The sequence below is a fragment of the Agelaius phoeniceus genome, chromosome 21 (genome assembly GCF_051311805.1).
Source record: "Agelaius phoeniceus isolate bAgePho1 chromosome 21, bAgePho1.hap1, whole genome shotgun sequence".
Lineage (NCBI taxonomy): Eukaryota > Metazoa > Chordata > Aves > Passeriformes > Icteridae > Agelaius > Agelaius phoeniceus.
In genome coordinates, this window is record NC_135285.1 from 5,980,072 (window position 1) to 5,997,668 (window position 17,597).

The following is a 17,597-nucleotide window of genomic DNA, read 5'->3' on the forward strand; positions in this document are numbered from 1 at the left end:
AGTTCCCACATGAGCTTTCTCTTTTCCAGGCTGAACAGCCTCAACTCTCTCAGCCTGTCCTCATAGGGAAGGTGCTCCAGTCCCCTTATCAACTTTGTGGTCTCCCAACATTTCCATGTCCTTGTGTTGGGGACAGCCAGAACTGCACTTAGTTCTGCTTAACAGTAAAAGTGGCTGTGTACACAATTCTGGCGTCACCTTTAAGACTGTAAAACTCATCTCAAAAGCAACGCCAGAAAACTGACTTATTAATCCACTTATTCCATCCTCTTTTCAGACCTCCCCATTTGTGTAGGGACGAGCAGCCCCTCCTGAGGGTGCTGCAGCCGTGAGGGTGCTGCGGCCGGTGGGGCCGGGGTGCCCGAGGCCGCTCGTGCCGGCCGCATGGCGCTGCGGGCGGTTACCGGGGGCGGTTACCACCGCTCGGGGCCGTTCGAATCGCCCAATGGTGGAGCCGCGGGGGGGACGCCGGCGACGGCGGCCGGGACCCTGCGGCCGCTCCTCCTGTGCCTGGTGCGCGCAAGGTGTCCACAACTCAGTCCACGGCCGCCCCTGCACCTCTCGCCGCGCCGATGGGGAACTGAAGTGGCTGCGGACGCCGCGCGCAGCTGCCTGGTGAGAGCGCCGAGCCCGCGGAGGGCAGGGCGGGGCGGGGGGCCTCGCCCTGTGGAGCGTCCCCTCACCGTGTGGGCGTTCCGTTGCCCCGGAGGGTGTCTCCTCGGCATTTGCGTGTCCCCTCGCCGTGTGGGTGTCCGAGCCCCGGGAATTATTCCTTCCTCCCTGCCTTTCGGGCTCCTTCCTGCTGGCAGGCCAGCGGCAGCCATCGGCTCCGGATAACGGCGCGGCGCGGGCGGGCGTTGGGAGCTGCGGGGCCCTGCCGGTGAAGGCCTGCCCTGCTCGGGGCTGCGGGCAGCTCACGGCCCCCGGAGCGCGGCTCTGCCAGCCTGAGGTGACCGCAGATTCCATGGAAAACCTGTGGAGATTGCAGGAGGAATGAACACTTACGTGTGAGCCTTGTTGCTAAGGCAGGCACAGTGACGTTTGGACGTTTGGTTGTCACTCGTGGCGATTCAAAGGCTCTGTCAGTCCCTGCCCTGTTCCTGAACTGAAGGAAGTGCTGCTGTGTTCCTTCAAAATTGCGGCTAGAATATGAAAGTTTGTAAGTGAATAGTGCCATCATGTAATTGTACAAAACATTTCCACTGTTTAAAACAATTTGCATTGTCAGTATGTTAGGAATTATAGTGTGTCCTTTCCTCATCCTGTGCTTTACAGAGGAAACTAGGGCACACCAACTTTTGTTTTTTGGGTTCATGTACTTGATGTTTGAGCCTTGGTATTCTCTTAAATCAAAAGGAAGAGTATGTTAAGAAATTGGCACCTTTTCCTCTAAATCATTTTATTATTTCTGTAACAGGTGTATCTCATCTGTCACCGAAGATAGTTCCTCTACACCCAAGACTGTGTGCAGGAAAGCCAAGAGCTTGAAAATAGCTGTAAGTAACTTTACTTAGGCTGACAATATCCTTTCTGCCAGAATCAGGTTAGTGCTGCTGGTGGCTTGGTGTAAGATTTGCAATTACATTATGCCTTTACATCAACTGAGGCTCCAAGATGATGATCTGATCCTTGTGTCTCTAGGTTTTTCTGTGTAGTGTCAGGTTATGGTTATGTGTTTCTGTGGAGATTAAAGAAATGCTGTGATGCAATGGCTTTCAAGGATTTATGCTTTAAAAAGATGCTCAAAGTTAAGCACATACAAAGGAGCATACAGATTCAAGGATCTAGGATGGATTGGTATGATGATTTTGTGATGGTTTTTCTTAACTTTTCAATTAATTCTCTTATTCTCCCTGCTTCAAGTTTCTCTTTGTAATCAGATCTTTTTGGTTATGGGAACTCTTGATTTTCTCACTTGCTTTAAGACTTTGAACTTCAATGGTTCTTACAGACACTTGCTATTGATCCAGCTGTGTTTGATCTTCAGTTACCAGGTTAAAAGCAGAAAATACTGGAAGCAGAGGAATTGTTTGTGTTAATCCTGGCTTTACAGAAGAATAGTGTGAAGTTCAAAATGGCAGATGCTACTGATAAAAAGTTCAAATGTTAACCAAGGCTGGCCACTGTTTCTCTCTGAACACTGAAGGAAATGTTGTTATTTCCAGTTTCCGTATTCGCAGGTTTCCCTTCATTGCATTTCCCTTTCCCATTTGTGGGAGAAGAGCCATGAAGAACCGTTGCTCATCTCCCCCTTTGCACGTCCATGTGGATGAAAACACCCCTGTCTATGTCCATATTAAAAAGGGGCAGAAAACCACAGCTGCAAAATGCCAGGTAGGAGTGTGTACCTGGTTGGTTGTAAGGGCTGCAGAGAAGGTGAATGGCCCTAGAAGCATCACAAAATCTTCCAGGTCTGTTCTACTGTTGCGTTAGAGCTATGAGACTTCATTTCATATTCAGTGGTGAATTTGCAGTGACACATTTGCTATGTTGATTTGTTGAAAGATGATTTTGGTGTGATACAGAATTGCTTTTCATGTTCATGTGAGAAATGTTGCTTCCAGTGTTATCATTCTATTTCTTGGATGTGTGTCCTGATTATGTTTTCTGTTTGGCTTCATGTCTGTTTTTAGGAGGAAAGCTTTGAGGAGAGGTAGGACTTAGGCATTTCAAGTAGCATCTTGATTGCATTAAAATAAATGTACTTAGAAAAAGAATCTTCATTCAGACCATCTTCTGGCATTAAGGACATTCTCTGTCCACTGAGTTCTGCAGCCAAGAAGATCTCTTCCCAGCCTTATCCACAGGAGGCACAAGGCAAAACTGAAGCTGAGGTTCTAGCTATCCCATATCCTCTTTTGTTGCTGGATATTTTTGGAAAGTTGTTCTAAAAAGTTGATGGAAGTTGCTATCTCGTTCTTCCTTATCTACAGACGTCCTGTTCTAAGTCTTCCATTAATTCTGTGTTTGTTGCTAATGGCAAATTTCATAATGGGGATGAAATGACAGTGAAAATAATGAGTCCTATGAATTAATTGCCAGTAGGGAATGTTTACAGCATCTGATTTTTCTCTAAGGTTAGAATGATGCGAATACACTAACTCTCCTTCAGTTAGAGCAGCTCAAGTTCAACACAAATAAATGTGGATCTTCTAGTTGACTACAGTAGGGAAAACACTTCCAGGGCTTTCCAAAATCGATCATATTGTCAAATGATATAGCTGCTTTTTTGTGAGGTGAATCTGGGATGGAGAAGGGATCTCCCAGGGATCTGTCAGGTCCTACATCCAGCCATCCTGCCAGCTGAGTGTGCAATAGCCTTTCCTTCTGGCTGGTGTCAGCTTCCTGTGGTGGCTGCTACTTCATCTCACCTGATGCATCCTGTGAAGCACTTCTGATAGTTCTGTATTAATGATCTTTCATTTGGTTTTGCAGCACTAAAAATTGCAAATTGGTTCTTTAAGGGTCTGTAATTTGTTTTACTTTCTCTTTCTTCAGCAAAAGCACAAACAGAAATCTAAAGGGGACGGTGTGCGAGCCGTTCGGGTGAAAACTAAGGCCCCTTGGATACCCCCAGGCAAAACAAGCACTCGTGATACCATCTTGAAGCGGGAGGTACACCTGGTTTTGCTCTTTAAAACAAACTCTGAGGTTTAGCCAAGGTTGAAGAGAGCAGTTGTGGAGTGAGAGAGTTGGGCAGATCTGAAAGAAGGCTACTGTCCCCTGTCATGTAATTGAAGTGTCTTCTGAAAATCTTTTTCACTTTTTAATGTAGAAAAACTGAGAATTCATAAACAGCCTGTGGCCATGCCTTTCTGTCTCTAGAAGCCAGACACAATTATTTTTCTATTGTGATTTTGCTGGTGCACTTCAAGATCTCATCTGGAGGCTCAGTGAGGGACTGCTGGTCTCAGTGTCTTCCAAAGCACAGAGGGTTTGTGTAGCATTGCATCATATTTTCTTTCTCATGAGTTGATAGTTTTGCCTGTTGTATTCCCGACACTTCCTAGATGAGGATTTGAGCTTTGATTAGATTTTCTTCTTTTTCAATGTACTCCTTCTGCATTCTTGACCTTTCCCAGATGGAAAGAGAAGAGCTGTTTGTAAACAATATTTTTTTCTTTCCTAGCCTTGCTGCAGCGATGTGACCCAGTCTCTGTTTTTTGGCAATGTGAGAATACTATTTATAATGCTATACTAAAAAAATTATCCCCTTTATTCCCTAGCAAGACTCAGGTGAGCATCTAGAAGCTCCACCTACCACTGAGTGTGACAGGATGCAGTCCGTAATGCGCCTCAGTGACCTCTCCACAGACGACGATGATCCCACCTGCTGCAAAATTAACAAATATGAGAAGAAGATAGACAGCCTAATGAATATGGTGGGAACACTGAAGAAAGAGGTGAGGAGGCAGTGGAAAGACCTGCTGACTGGGGCTTTGTAGCTGATCCTTTGACAAGAGGAGGCTGGAGGCAGGTCTTGGTGCAATGGAAGGCTACCCAAGCTGTTGGTAGCTTGCTTGAAAATCAATTTGAATTGTTTAGAATAGCTGAACTATCCTAGTGAGAAAATCACTGAGCCACATTATGAAACATTTCAAAATATTATTAATTTAATAAGGTATTGCTGTGCTTTAGGTTCCAAGTAATCTCTCCCACCCAAGGCCAAAATCTGAAAACTGATGACTCCAGAAAGTGAAGAATACAATGCATTGATGTTTTATTGTCAAAAAATCTCCTTATTCAATGAGATTGTTTCTTCTGATTCAGTTTCAAAAATGTGCAACCCAGTGATGTTGTGTTTTCCAGATAAATAGGCTCTTATGTACTTGACACCACTTAAAATATGTGGGAGATGTTCCCAACTCCCATAAGATGCATCATGATGGGTGTAAACTGCATTTTTAACATTGAGTTAACACTCAGAGTGGCAAATTCTGTATTATTATTTTACTCAAAGCTACATGGGCATCAAATCAGTGAACAAGAATAAGATTTGAGTCAAGTAAATTCTTACATCAAGCATTTTCCATTTTACTTATGCTACAAAATTTAATGGAATTACTTGCATGATTATAAAACAAAAATCAACTTTAGAACCACAGAATCATTAAGAATCACAGAATGAACTAGGTTGGAAAGACCTCTGAGACCATCAAGTCCAACCTATGACCTTAACATCTCCTCATCAACTAAGCCATGGCACTGAGTGCCACGTCCAGGCTTTTTTTAAACACATCCAGGGATGGTGACTCCACCACCTCTTTGGGCAGCTCTTTCTGTGAAGAATATCCCCTGACACAGCTTGAGGCCATTTCCTCATGTCCTGTCACTTGTCACCTGGGAGGAGATACTTCATTTTTTTTATACTTTCAATAAGTTAATTGACTATGAGTGGTTCACTGATTTGGGATGTGGATTCTGTGTATCACTTCCAAAGCCCCTGGTTTAAGTTTTGTTCCAATCAGGTCAAGATGCAGCAAATGGAGGAACAGGAGGAAATCACAAAGCGTCTCCTGGAGGAGCAGAAGGAAGAACTGAATGAGATGACACAAGAGCTGGTAGAAACAGAGAATGAGAACTCGCGGCTCCGGCGCAACATTGAGCGTATAAAGGAGGAGAAGGACCTGACTGTGTAAGAAAGCTTCACTTCTCACTCTTAACTTGTGCTATCCACAGGCACCTCTCTTCTTTACTGCTGACATGATTTGAGGCTCTAGCTGCTGCTGAAGAACTCATGCCCTATAGGATTTTTTGTCACTTTTTAGAAGGGGGTTCCAGAGTGCAATAGCCCTACAGAAGGGCTCTAGCATGATTTTTGGAATGGGAAAATATCCCTACTTTGAGAGGAACCTGAGAGCAGTTGGCTTGTGTGGAGGGTCAGCCTAGCTCTGCCGTTAGTGTTTTGAAGATTAAGGGATTCCGCTTGAATTGTGATGGTATTGATAGAACAATAAATGAATAAACATGGAGCTGAAAACTAGAGGAGAATTTTTTACCTTTATAAAAATCATACAGAGCCAGGAGTGACAGCCCCAGAGAGGACTGAACTATGGGCCTTTTTCCTAGTGATCCTGAAGGTCTGCAAGTCTGACATTTTTGCATCAGCTTTGTATCTAAAGAATTAGTGAAGTTTGTGTCTCCACAAAGGGGGACACTAGTGTTTTAGGAGAGTTAGTTTTAATTTTCCTTAAGAAATATCACTTGGAAGTTAATACTTTCTGTTCCTTTCTGAGAAAACCTCTAGGAATGCTTCTGAGATTACAAATGCTGGCTAAAAATGTTGAGCTGCATATCTTTGTGTGCTCTTCTGGTTTTTTGTTTGGCCATTTGGAGTCTTATTTCTGGTGTGGCATAAGCTCCCAGGAAAAGCACAGCATTGTGTTTTGGATTTAGCAGTGTGTTCACTTTTGGTATAAGCCTTATTTGTCCCCTCTAAATGTCATAGCTGTGATCTTAGCAAGCTCCTGGTGTCTGCTTACTGCCTTTTCTCAAAACAGCTTCCACACTGAAAGAGTGTAGATCTTTGGCAGTTTTTGTTTAGAGCCTTTACCCTCTGATTTGAGCTTTTTATGAATTTTAACCCAATCAACTCTATATCAACAGTGGCTGGTAAAGCTGCCAAAGCTTCTTGTTCCTCTGATGGCTGAATTCTCCTTGCAGGCTGCAGAAGGAGTGCTTGCAGCAGGAGAAGGAATGTTTGATGACCAAGCTGAGTGAAGCAGAAAGGGATGGAGCAGCAGCTGCCAGACAGATCCATGCCCTGAGAAATACCATTGGGAGACTCAACATTGTAGGTGTCCCTTTTGTTCTTTACTACGTTGTCCTGTTATATGGCTGTCTTAAAAAAGTAATGTTATAGTTGCTAATCCAGTAAAATCTAAGGAAAAGTGGAGGAATTTAACCATCCTTAAGGTCTTTGCTGGTTTGGTTTTAAAGTGGGGTATTTACTCCCAGTTACCTTCTGCACAGAAGTGAACAATTACATCCTTTCGTTTATGTTTTGTGGGTTTTGAGTTACTGTGTTTTGTTTTTCTCATTCCTTTATTTATTTTTGTTTCTTCATTTGTTCATTTAATGTTTTTCCTTCAGGAGAAGCACATGAGCAGCACAGATATAAATGCTCTGACAAGGCAAAAAGAGCTGCTGCTTCAGAAGTTGAGCACCTTTGAAGAAACCAACCGGACACTCCGAGAACTTCTTGCAGAGCATCAGTCTCGGGAGGTGAGAACTGCTGGGGGTGGAGCCTGGCTGATGACAGGAGGCTGTGTTGTCTCGTGGGCTGGAAGGGAATTTTGAGTTTGAAATCTTTCAATTCTTTTTCCCAGCCCTGCAGTCGACCCTGCCAACCCATAAAAAATTGGATAATTTTTATTTGGGTTTTTTCTTTATCTCTGTCTAATTCTTAGAGTAAAACTGGCTTTTCTGCTCTGAGGATGGTAGAGCCTCTAAGTCTTTGACTGCATTCAAAGGTTCAGGCCCTGCTGTGTTGCCAGCTGTCTCCTCTGGATATGGCTGGATCTGCTGATCCTGCTGGTCTCAAACGCTGCTGTTCCTGGAGTCTGAGGACTTGATATGGCCTCAACTAATGGGAGCCTATGGATATTCTAGCCTTTGATTTTGTAGGCTCTGAGGGCAACAACAGAGAAATTAGAAACAATTCCATGCTGCATGTACAGAACCATTCTCTATTGTTCACAAGAGCATTAGAAAAATGAAATTTCTATTTTTTCTGTAGTTGATATTCCATTTCAGCAAAAGCAGGCTGGTGGGAACAGTTACCTCAGCCATCAGTGAGGTTGGATAAAAGGTCTGAATTCTTCCACATGACTTCCTCTGAGTAGTGGGAGAGTTCAGAATGATCTTACATTGCCATCATGCTTTTTGTTTTAATCTTTGACTGGGAAGTGGAAGAACTTTCTGAGCTGGATAATGATATGTGAAATATTTAGCAAGTGTGATGTTTCTGTATATCTTTTAAGAATTGCTGCTGCAACTGGGAAGAAGTAGTTGATTTTCCCAGTTCCATTTAAAGAAACTGTATAAAATTGACTTTTTAGTTAACAATTTTTCTCATGCATTTATTTTGTAGAAAGATGCCCAGAAGGTTATGGATCGCCAAGCAATGCTGCTGAAAAGGCTGGCTGACTTAGATGCAGAGAACATGGTGAGCAAACCACAATCTCTTGTTTCTTTAATACAGCAGAAAGATCTAAAATGACAAGCCCTTCTTTGTCTTATATTACACTGTCAAATCTTACTCTAGTGCCTTTTAGGTCAATAAAATAATTATTTGAGCTTTTGTGGTAATCAGAGCTACTACATTGCTCCTCTGGCTAACAACCTGCATTTAAAAGTGGGTAGAGATTCACTGCCTTTGAAATATGGGGGCTTAGAATGGGAATAATTCTGTGTATTGGGCTCTGTCACTGAATGAGTTAACCTGAATGAGTGCCAGTTTTTTGTTAATTTCCTTCTCTGTAAACTGAGACAAGAGTTCTTGCATTTGCAGAAGCTACAAAACTTGCTGTGAGACATAGGTAAAAGCCCTTTTTAGTCTGTGGAGTGTCTATGGTCCTGACTGGATATCCTGTGCCCTGTTGCACAAATGTATGTGTATCCCTTTTGCTTCTTGCTTGAGTAGAATGCATCCTGTTTTTCTGGGGATGAGGATGCTGTTGTTGAGGACAACAGGCCATGCCACAGATCAGGTGGTCTTGACAGGGAGGCAGTTACACCTCTTGCCTTCTACCTGCCATCCTAAATGTGTGTGTTCCTGAACATCTGCATGGTGTTTGTTTTTCCAGCAACTTCAAATCAGGCTTCAGGGAAAAGAAAAAGAAGTGGAAACCCTCACACTTCAAATAGTGGCAGAAAAGGTAATTTTGTTTTTCTGGTTTTCCCTCTCTTTTCTACTTTCCAGTTCTGTAAAACCACAGGCAGTCCAAAAGATGAGGTTGTTTGCAGACTGCTGTTTTGAGATCAGATGACTGGCTTGCTTATAAAAACTAGGCAGATACCAATACTCACACCATTGTGGGTCCATATTCTGCTAATAAGACACCTGTGACAAGGATGGATAGGTAGAATTCTCTTTGCCTGGGCACTGAATTGCCATTCTGTTTAAGGTCCTGTTTGTTCCCAATGGCAAATTCCAATCTGTTCCTTAGTTTAGGAAGTAAAGGGGGAATGCAGTGGAAGAGATCAGATATGAATGATATTTTGCTCTAGAATATACCTTTCCTGCCAGTCCTTCACATGTGTTGTGAAATAAATGGCTGCTCATTCTGTCCCTTGTTGTTGGACTGAAGAGCTGTGAGGGTCCACCTGGAGGTGGCTGGAGATCATTCAGTGAAGAAATCTGAGCTTACTACTGCATATTATAAAGTGTTCCTTCTATTAGCTTGTTGAGTAAATCATGTTTGTCTTGTTCCTGCTTATCTAGGAACAGGCAAAGAAAGCCTTTGAACTTGCCAGATCCCTGGAGTCTGTGAAAGCTCATTTACAAGCCCAGCTGAGGAGCAGAGAAGCTGAGAATGACCGTCTGGCTGCACAGCTGCAGGTATGGCTGCGCTGCTCCCTGGGGATTGTCTCTTCCTTTGCTCCCATGGACCGAATTCACTCACAAGGGGAGGAGCAGAAGCTTCTTACAGAGTCTGCTTGACTGAAATATTGGCTGGTGATGTTTATTGCATTAACACACAGCGTGATTTTCAAATTAAGTAAGAAAAGAGAAATCTTTTCACTTTTGAGGCCTGAGGCAAAATCTTAGCCTTAAGGTCTATGTGCATTAATTAGATTTTCTTTTTCCTAATTAGTTGCTCCATAATTATTCAAAAAGATGGCTTTGGTTTAGTCAAGCATCAAGACAAACTGAAACTATTTAATTTGCTTTTTTGGAAAAATGCTGTGCCAGTTTGATCACCCTCATTCATCTGTTCTCCAGTATAAATGAGGAGGAGAAAGTTCCTCTGGTGTATTTTGATTAGACTTTTATATTTAGCATATGTTGGGATGATGTTACAAGGAACATAAATGTGCTAATAGTTTAAAGGAGCTTTAATCTGTTCTAGTAAGAGCTGCATAAAGCAACATTATTATATACAAACATTTCATCAATAAAAAGAATTTTCTCAGGTAGATCAAAAGACTGTTAAAACAATATTTATTTTGGTCAGGAGAGAAATCAGTATTTTAGGAAGCAGTTTATGAAAGAAGAAAAGAAGACTCCTGGAAGAAAAGGAAGATGTCATGCTGCCATCTCTTTCAGCATTTAGACAGGATTGTGTAGATGAAACCTGACTGCAAATACCTCCAGAGTGAACACTGGGGATTTGTGCCTGGCTCCCATCATCATTTCTAGGAAATTAGTCGCTGCTTTGGGTTTGCAGGTGTAATATGTGCATTAATCCATATTGTGGTTCCCTCGCAGAATATGGAGATCAGTGAAAATCACACTAAGGGAGAGATGGATCTTCTTCTGGAGCAGCTGCAAGACCTGAGGTGCAAAGCAGAGAGTGATAAAGAGGCCCTGAAGAAAGCGGTCCGTGCACAGAAAGAGCGGGCGGAGCGGAGTGAGGAGTATGTGCAGAAACTGACTGCCCAGCTAGCAGAAAAGGTACCTGCTGAAACAGGAGAGCCTAGTTTCAGGTCATGATTTTCAATTCTTGACTTCTTGTAGCAGCCCTGGGGAGAGTCTTTTCTCTCGACTAATGAAATTTATTTCTGTCTTGATGCCATGGCCCATTTATGCCAAGTTTAGAACAAACCCATTTTGCTCAGCTGTCACTGTATTCGCTGCATGTCCTAAGTTAAGGGCATTTTTGTGTATTGTCTGCATATCTCACACCAGTGATGATTTTGTCTTCTCCCTTACTTTTTTCCCTCTTGTGTTTCCCTTGCCTGACAGGAGAGTGCTGTTGCTGAGGCCCAGTGCAATCTCGAGGCCTGGAGGAATCGCTGCAGCAAAGCAATGAAGGAGAAGGATGACCTTGAACTGGAAGTTGTTACACTGAACAGGTTAGAGTAAAATCTGTGCAGAGAAAGAAGCATGAGTGGGGATGAGTTCAAAGTTCAAGGATAATTTAATTGAATAATAGCACTGAAATGAATATTTTAATTGGATTGCTTGTAAATAACCAAGCAAAATCAGCACTGCCTAAGGGCTAGAGCAGAGTTTGAAGAGGTGAAGAGAGACATGTGACTTCTGCTGCTGTCTTGCCACAGCAAAGGCAGACTCTTTAAGCTTTGCTGACTCTTAAAACTGCTCTTTTGCCATTTTGTAATGCTTTGAATTAAGATTATTTTTGTTTTGAGATCTTTTTGAATAACTGTAATGGAAGATATGAAAAGACATAAGTAGTATAGTTGATGCCAGTTTTGTTGTGAAGGTAAATAAATATGTTGGTATCACTGCAGTACAGATGTTGCTGCAGGGAAAAGTAAGTAGGTATGAGGTGAGAAAGGGGTATCTTTATCCTGTGCATCTTTGAGACAATTCATTTGAGCTCCAGGGGGACAACTCCAGTGAATTTCCAGGAGGTATAACAAGATTGAAATAGTCAAACAGTGTTAGCAGAGAGGTCTGCATACATGACTGGAGAAGGAAGATGAAAGGATAGGGAAAAGCCATGTTCCTGAAGCTAGTTTTCAAAGGTTAGGAGCCTTACTCTTCTTGTCACTTAAGGATTAATTTTCTTTCTGTGTGGCAGCCGTGTTGCAGACCTGACGGAACAACTGGCAAGGATCCAGGAACAGACACGGGACGAAAACGAAGCTTTGGTGGATAAACTACAGCAACTGACTGGAGAGAACAGTGCTTTGAAGAAAGACAATGAAAAACTAAAGGTCAGTGACTCTAAGGGTTTGAAGATGAAATGCTAGGAGGAAAAGAAGGTGGAATTATAACAACTTGCTTGGCCACTGAGGACAGAGTCAAATTTCACCCATTGTTCCTATACAGTTTAAACCAGTTCATATAACCTGACTGGGACAGGCCCAGTGTGCTGGGAGCAGACACAGGGAGTGTACATACTGGGAGAACTGTGTTCCTTCCATGTTTTGGCTAGAAGTATCTCCAGCTACTGTTTCATCTATCTGGGATCTTGAATCTTGTCCTTACACCTTCATGCTGCTGACCAGAGAACAAATAGCTGTTGTAGCTTATACAGAGAGAACGGAAATTTCCAGAACAAAAAAAATGACTGGCATATTTCTTCTGTTGTCCTTTACCATGAGGGATCTTGTGGGTGACCTATATCTTTTTTACCATCCCAAACCTCTGTGCTCTGCTGATACAAATTTGGCAGTCTATTGAAGTCTGGAAAGTTTTGGCAACTTGCATGGACAAAACTGTATTTCCTTAGTCTAGGCATCATTAGACAGCTCACATGGCAGGTACTTCCAAGCACTCAATGGAAGATGCTTTCTTTTTTCCAGGCTGCTCTGATTTCAATGGAGGACAAACTGAACCAGGCACAGATGGAATTGCAACATCTCCAGAACTCTGTCAGGAGCTACGAAGGGTTGATTGAAACCTACACAGCCCAGGTAGGTCTCAGAACCTTCAGCCCTTGCACAAAGGTGTTTTCTCCTTCCTCTGTGGCTTAGTCTGTAATGCCTTAGCTATTGCCAACTGGAGCAGTTTCAGTTACTCCAAGGCATTGCAAACATGTGTTGAAAACTATTTATAACAGATGGAGTCTGGGGTCTTTTTTTGAATGTCCAGGCACAGATGGCCCGAAAGGAGTCAGATGAGCTGGCAGCAAGACTGGAGAAGTGTGAAAAAGAGAACGAGACATTAAGGGAGGAAATGAACAGGGAGATTGAAGAGGTAACTATCCCTCTAAAGACATGTTGTAGACATTCATGGGTCTTAGTGTTCTGAATCTAGTGAAAAACAGCTGGGAATAGGAAATAAAAGGCTTATCTTGATTCTGCCTTTTGCATCAGTTTTTCCTCAGGACTTGTTCAATGGGTTTTGCAGAATGGACATTTAGCAGCTTCTTTCTGACTATATGGCATTCTTCAGAGGTGTATAAATTATTTAGTGTGTCCTTTGCTGCAGAAATAGTGGTTTTGAACAGTGGATTAGATAAGTTACACCATTATCTGATGTGGAACAGCTGACCTCAGAAGCAGAGCTTGTATTTCCAGTAAAATTGAAGCCCACAATCCAAAATACTCAATCTTACACAATCCATAGGGAATTTCAGATCCTAAGTGAAAGCTTTTTGGAGCAGGAAAAGACCTTAGGCTTTGAACTCCAGCACTGGCCAAATATCCACACAGTGTCATCATGGTTGTGGACTAACAAACCTTAATTGAAGTTGAGAAATTTTTTAGTCTTGATCTTAAGAACAATTGAAAGTTCCTTACATTCTCTTCTTTAATACAGACTCGTGAGAAGTTCCAGAGCCAGCTTGCTGAACTGGAAAAGCTGCCTGAGATCCTGAAGTACACTGAGACACAGCTGGCAGAGTGCCATCAACAGCTGATGTGTTACGAGAAGAAGAACACAGACCTGTGTGGCATGATTGCAGATCTCCGTCAGCTGGTAAGGGACTGGCAGAAAGTACCCGTACCAGTGCAAACCTCAACTGCGAAATCAGATTGAGTTTCTAGTCACAGCAAGGTTCAAACTTCGTCTCTGTTCTCGTCTCTTTTTGAAAAGATTAAACGTGCACTGCAAAATAAAGGTGTGTGCCATGTCTTTGTGCAAGAAGTTAGCGGCTTTGCTGGTAGCATTCCTTGATATTTGAAAGGTTTCTCATCCCTTGGTGCAGAATCTTTCTGGGACTTGGTAGCAGCCATGAAAGCACTTGCTAATGCCAGCCCTTGTTTCTGTTATCTCATCCTCTTGTCAACTTTCCCTCCTGTAGTTTTCTGGTGATGGTGCTGGCCCAACTATTTTCTCACTCTCATTTCAGGTTGTTTTCCCAGTTTCTGGTTTTTGTTCCCAAAAAGACTGTGTAAGTATTACAGGACAGTTTCAGACAAGGATGACATCTACAGCTGTGCTCACAACATGATCTCTCTCTGACCACTTTAGTCTGCTTGGTTTGGAATTGAAACCCTCCCTGGTGTTTCAGGCTCTGATGCTGTTGTGGGCTGCTGGCATGTTTGTGGCTGCTGTTCTTGTGTGTATGCTTGGTTTGTAGCTGCTGCTCTACATGCAGGAATTTACAGGCCTGTTTTTTCTTTTGTAGTACAGATGAGTTTTCCTACACCTTCCCAGACTGTAACTGGAAGCATCAGCAAAATGGATGTTTAGTTCCTTTCTATCCATGGTTCCCTTTCTGAAGCTCTCCAGAAGTTATGAATGGAACATATTTCCTTCTGAGAGCTGCATATGTTTTCGATGGCTGGACATGTGTGTGTGTAGTGACTGCTCTGTGAAGTAATTAATTCCTATAATTTTAGATTGACCTCCAGGGGGACAAAATGGAGATGACAAGAGAGAGATATCAGTCTGCCCAAGAGGAGAAAAAGCAACTCACCTTGAAGGTGGAGGAGCTAGAAAGGTTAGAAATACTAGGCTCTCTTGCTTTTTTAACCTTCCATTTCCATTGTTTTTACAGGGGATTGAAACAGCTTCAGTCTTGTTCCAGTTCCCCACATGCCTCCAGGATTCTGTGCATTTGCCTATCCCACAAGGTTCTCTAATCAGTAGCTATCCACTGAGAGTTACATGCTTTTGCAGCAGCACCTGTTGTGAATGTTGTTAGACAGGATGATGGCTTAGACAGCAAAGGAACCAGCTCCTTGTCCAATCTAGCCTGGCAGTTCTGAGGTTACTAGATACTACAGTATTTTTACCTATGTTTATACATTTCTTTTTGTGCCAGTGTCTCAGAAAATGCAGGTACATGGGTACTCTGTTGGTCCTTCAATATTTGAAATTTTGGTTTGAGGACTGGAGAACTGTTTCCTGGGGCTCTCACCTTTCAGGTGGGAATAGAATCCATTACCAGAGGAGTCAGAACCTGACAAAAGGCAGAGTGAAACACACTCCATTTAAAATGAATAGGTTTCCTTCCCTTATTGTCTTAAACTAGAAAACTAGAGTCCACGAGTGCCCAGAACATAGAATTCCTTCAGGTCATAGCAAAACGTGAGGAGTCGATCCACCAGTGTCAGCTGCGGCTGGAGGAGAAGAGCCGTGAGTGCAGCTCCCTGGCACGCCAGCTGGAGATGGCCATTGAGGATGCCAAAAGACAAGTGAGTAATTTTCCATGTTTGTGAATTCACCCAAAGCTACCCGGGCTGTGAAAGAGGAACAGCGAGAATGCTGAAAATATCTTCTCAGTTTATGACCAAACCCATTAAAATCATCATGTTCAGTGAAATACAAATAATGTGCTGGTGCTATTTGTCAGCACTGTTGAAGAACTGAACTTGGTTTACAACCGAAAAGCACAAGACTGAGCTGCTGTTTATGTATGAGAATGTGGCAGTTAAACTTTAAAGGGGTTTTGTGGGCAATGGGTAGGGAAAAATCATTCATCCCCAGACATCCCTTTACCAAAGTTGTTGTTCTGTGTAGGTGGAACAAGCTCGAGAACGAGCAGTCTCCAGAGAGAGGGCAGCCCAGTCCAAGGTGCTGGATTTGGAGACCCAGCTGAGCAGGAATAAAACAGAGCTGAACCAGTTGCATCGGAGCAAAGATGACGTGAGTGGCTTGTGGGGGATAGTCCTGCTGTACTGGTGGTGCCCTGGCAACAATTGGATTCCATAAATCATCCTGTGGCTGTGCTGCTGAAGTCATGCAGAGCTGTGCCTGAATGTGATGTGCTGTTGTGTGTGTCCATGTATGTGTGACATAGGACATGTCTGCTGTCCCCAGTTCAGGATTGTGTGATAAGTGATAGGCAAGTCAGAGTACAACGATGTGAATGAACCTGGTGTAAAGTTGTGTGTATGTAAGAAAAGAATCGGACTTTCCTTGTGTTCAAAGTAGATTTGCACCAGGTATTATGGACAGATTTCAACTTCATTCTGCCTATATCAGAGAGAGTGCAATTCCTCTTCTAGATGAAAGGATTTTTCTAGAGGACTGGCAGTCTTTTGTCCTGTCCTATTTACCTTGCTTCCTTGCTTTAGTTTTACTTGGAATCGTGTTAGCTGATGGATCACGTCAAGTTCCTTTTCAGAAAAGGGTGTGTTTCATTCCCGGTAACTACAGCTAACACATTTTACAAGCCCAACTGATAAGCCACATTATCTCCTGCTTTTATCAGCTGATTGCTGAATGGAGTTGGGAACTTGCAGAAATTATAAATATCACAGCACCATCTATGGTAATGTCATCTCCTGCTGTGCTAATTCTAGCTCTCCTCAGCACTTTGGGGGAAGAGTTTAACATGAACAGGGTGAACGTTGCTGCCTTTCAGCGCCTTTTTGTTCCCCCATGCAGGCAGAGCGCCGATACCAAAGCCGCCTCCAGGACCTGCGGGATCGGCTGGAGCAGTCGGAGAGCACCAACCGCAGCATGCAGAACTACGTCCAGTTCCTCAAGTCTTCCTACGACAACGTTTTTAGGGAATGTCCTTTTCTGGGCTCCTCCCTTAGCCCCACTCGCTCTCTTCTCTGACAGCAATTGCTTTCCTTGCACCTTTTTTAAGCACACAGAAGGAGCTTTGTTTCAAAAGCCATATTGATTTAGAAAACTGGATGGGATTTCAGGGTCACTGGTGGGAGATGTTTATATTGCAGAATTAAAAAATAAAATGATGTTGGCATCTGATCAAAATGTGGGGTATCAGACAATATCAGCAATACTGGTTTGGTGCTGGAGGTTGGTGTTTCACCATAACCACCAGGTGGTTTTACATATAATGGAAAAGATCCTTTTCCTCCTGTTAGGTCATGATGGTTTCAGCTCTTAAAACCTGTCAGAGGTTTGTTGAGTGTGTTTATTCTTGTAAGAGCTCTCTTCGTGCTTCACTTCTCATTCAGTTTCACTGTTGGGGAGATCATGTAGGGGTTTTTTTAAATAATTTTTTTTATACTGTTGGTGTGATGCTGAAAATAACTGAGGTGCCTGGGCTCTACACTCACAAGAGATAGTCTCCTGCATAACCACAGTGTTTGTAACAATTTTATACCAGAAATTATGAATTTGGTTTGGTTTTTTATACTTGATTCTTATATACTCCCTGATCCTTACCTTTAGTGAGTGTGATGCTAATGTTGCTTTACTCCTCTTACTTTGATTTTCTGATCCTGGCTATACCCGCCCAGGACTGAGCCAAAACAATTAAATTTGAAGGAAATCAGTGTCATTTCATTTGGGATCTTGGTGCAAATGCCATGTGAGTTCTAGGGGTGTGTCAAATCCTGACTTTGCCTTAAGCCAACTAAGGAGCAGCTGGAGATATTAAACTTATTCATCATCTTCTGGAAAATCAGGTCTTTTGTGTTTCAAGTCTCTAAAGTCCATGTGCTCTCTGGTGTCCTATTGTTTCTACTAAATGGCTCTTAGGGGGACAAAAATAAACCTTGTTTTTATTTTTCTCTCTTTTGTATCCTATTTATATGCTGTGTGATATGGTCACTGGCAGTATTTGCCATGAAAGTTTTCTAAACTAATCAGTTTT

At 42.8% G+C, this 17,597-nt stretch overlaps 1 protein-coding gene across 9 annotated transcripts; it reads left to right on the forward strand.

Moving 5' to 3' along the window:
- Positions 1 to 313: 313 nt before the first annotated feature.
- Positions 314 to 17,514, forward strand: ODF2 (outer dense fiber of sperm tails 2). Of its 9 annotated transcripts, none has more exons than XM_054646575.2 (21): positions 578 to 615; positions 1,418 to 1,496; positions 2,166 to 2,334; positions 3,499 to 3,615; positions 4,227 to 4,403; positions 5,469 to 5,635; positions 6,664 to 6,793; positions 7,093 to 7,224; positions 8,093 to 8,167; positions 8,808 to 8,879; positions 9,446 to 9,562; positions 10,433 to 10,618; positions 10,910 to 11,019; positions 11,712 to 11,847; positions 12,439 to 12,549; positions 12,728 to 12,832; positions 13,397 to 13,555; positions 14,422 to 14,522; positions 15,057 to 15,219; positions 15,545 to 15,670; positions 16,415 to 17,514. In XM_054646575.2, exons 3-21 carry the CDS (start codon positions 2,227 to 2,229, stop codon positions 16,589 to 16,591), a joined length of 2,469 nt encoding a protein of 822 aa, XP_054502550.2. In that variant the 5' UTR covers positions 578 to 615; positions 1,418 to 1,496; positions 2,166 to 2,226; the 3' UTR covers positions 16,592 to 17,514. The 9 variants fall into 9 exon arrangements, with proteins under 9 accessions (XP_077045061.1, XP_077045053.1, XP_054502549.2 ...); XM_077188942.1 differs by lacking the exon at positions 578 to 615 and adding an exon at positions 681 to 1,159 and having other exon boundaries at positions 2,181 to 2,334; XM_077188938.1 differs by lacking the exon at positions 2,166 to 2,334 and having other exon boundaries at positions 316 to 615.
- Positions 17,515 to 17,597: the final 83 nt, after the last annotated feature.

Excerpts from the sequence above, each read along its gene's own strand:
- ODF2 (XM_077188938.1), top strand. The coding sequence starts at position 446 with ATGGTGGAGCCGCGGGGGGGACGCCGGCGACGGCGGCCGGGACCCTGC. Across the intron at positions 616-1,417 it reads ACGCCGCGCGCAGCTGCCTG|GTGTATCTCATCTGTCACCG; the intron begins GTGAGAGCGCCG and ends TTTCTGTAACAG. Across the intron at positions 3,616-4,226 it reads ATACCATCTTGAAGCGGGAG|CAAGACTCAGGTGAGCATCT; the intron begins GTACACCTGGTT and ends TTTATTCCCTAG.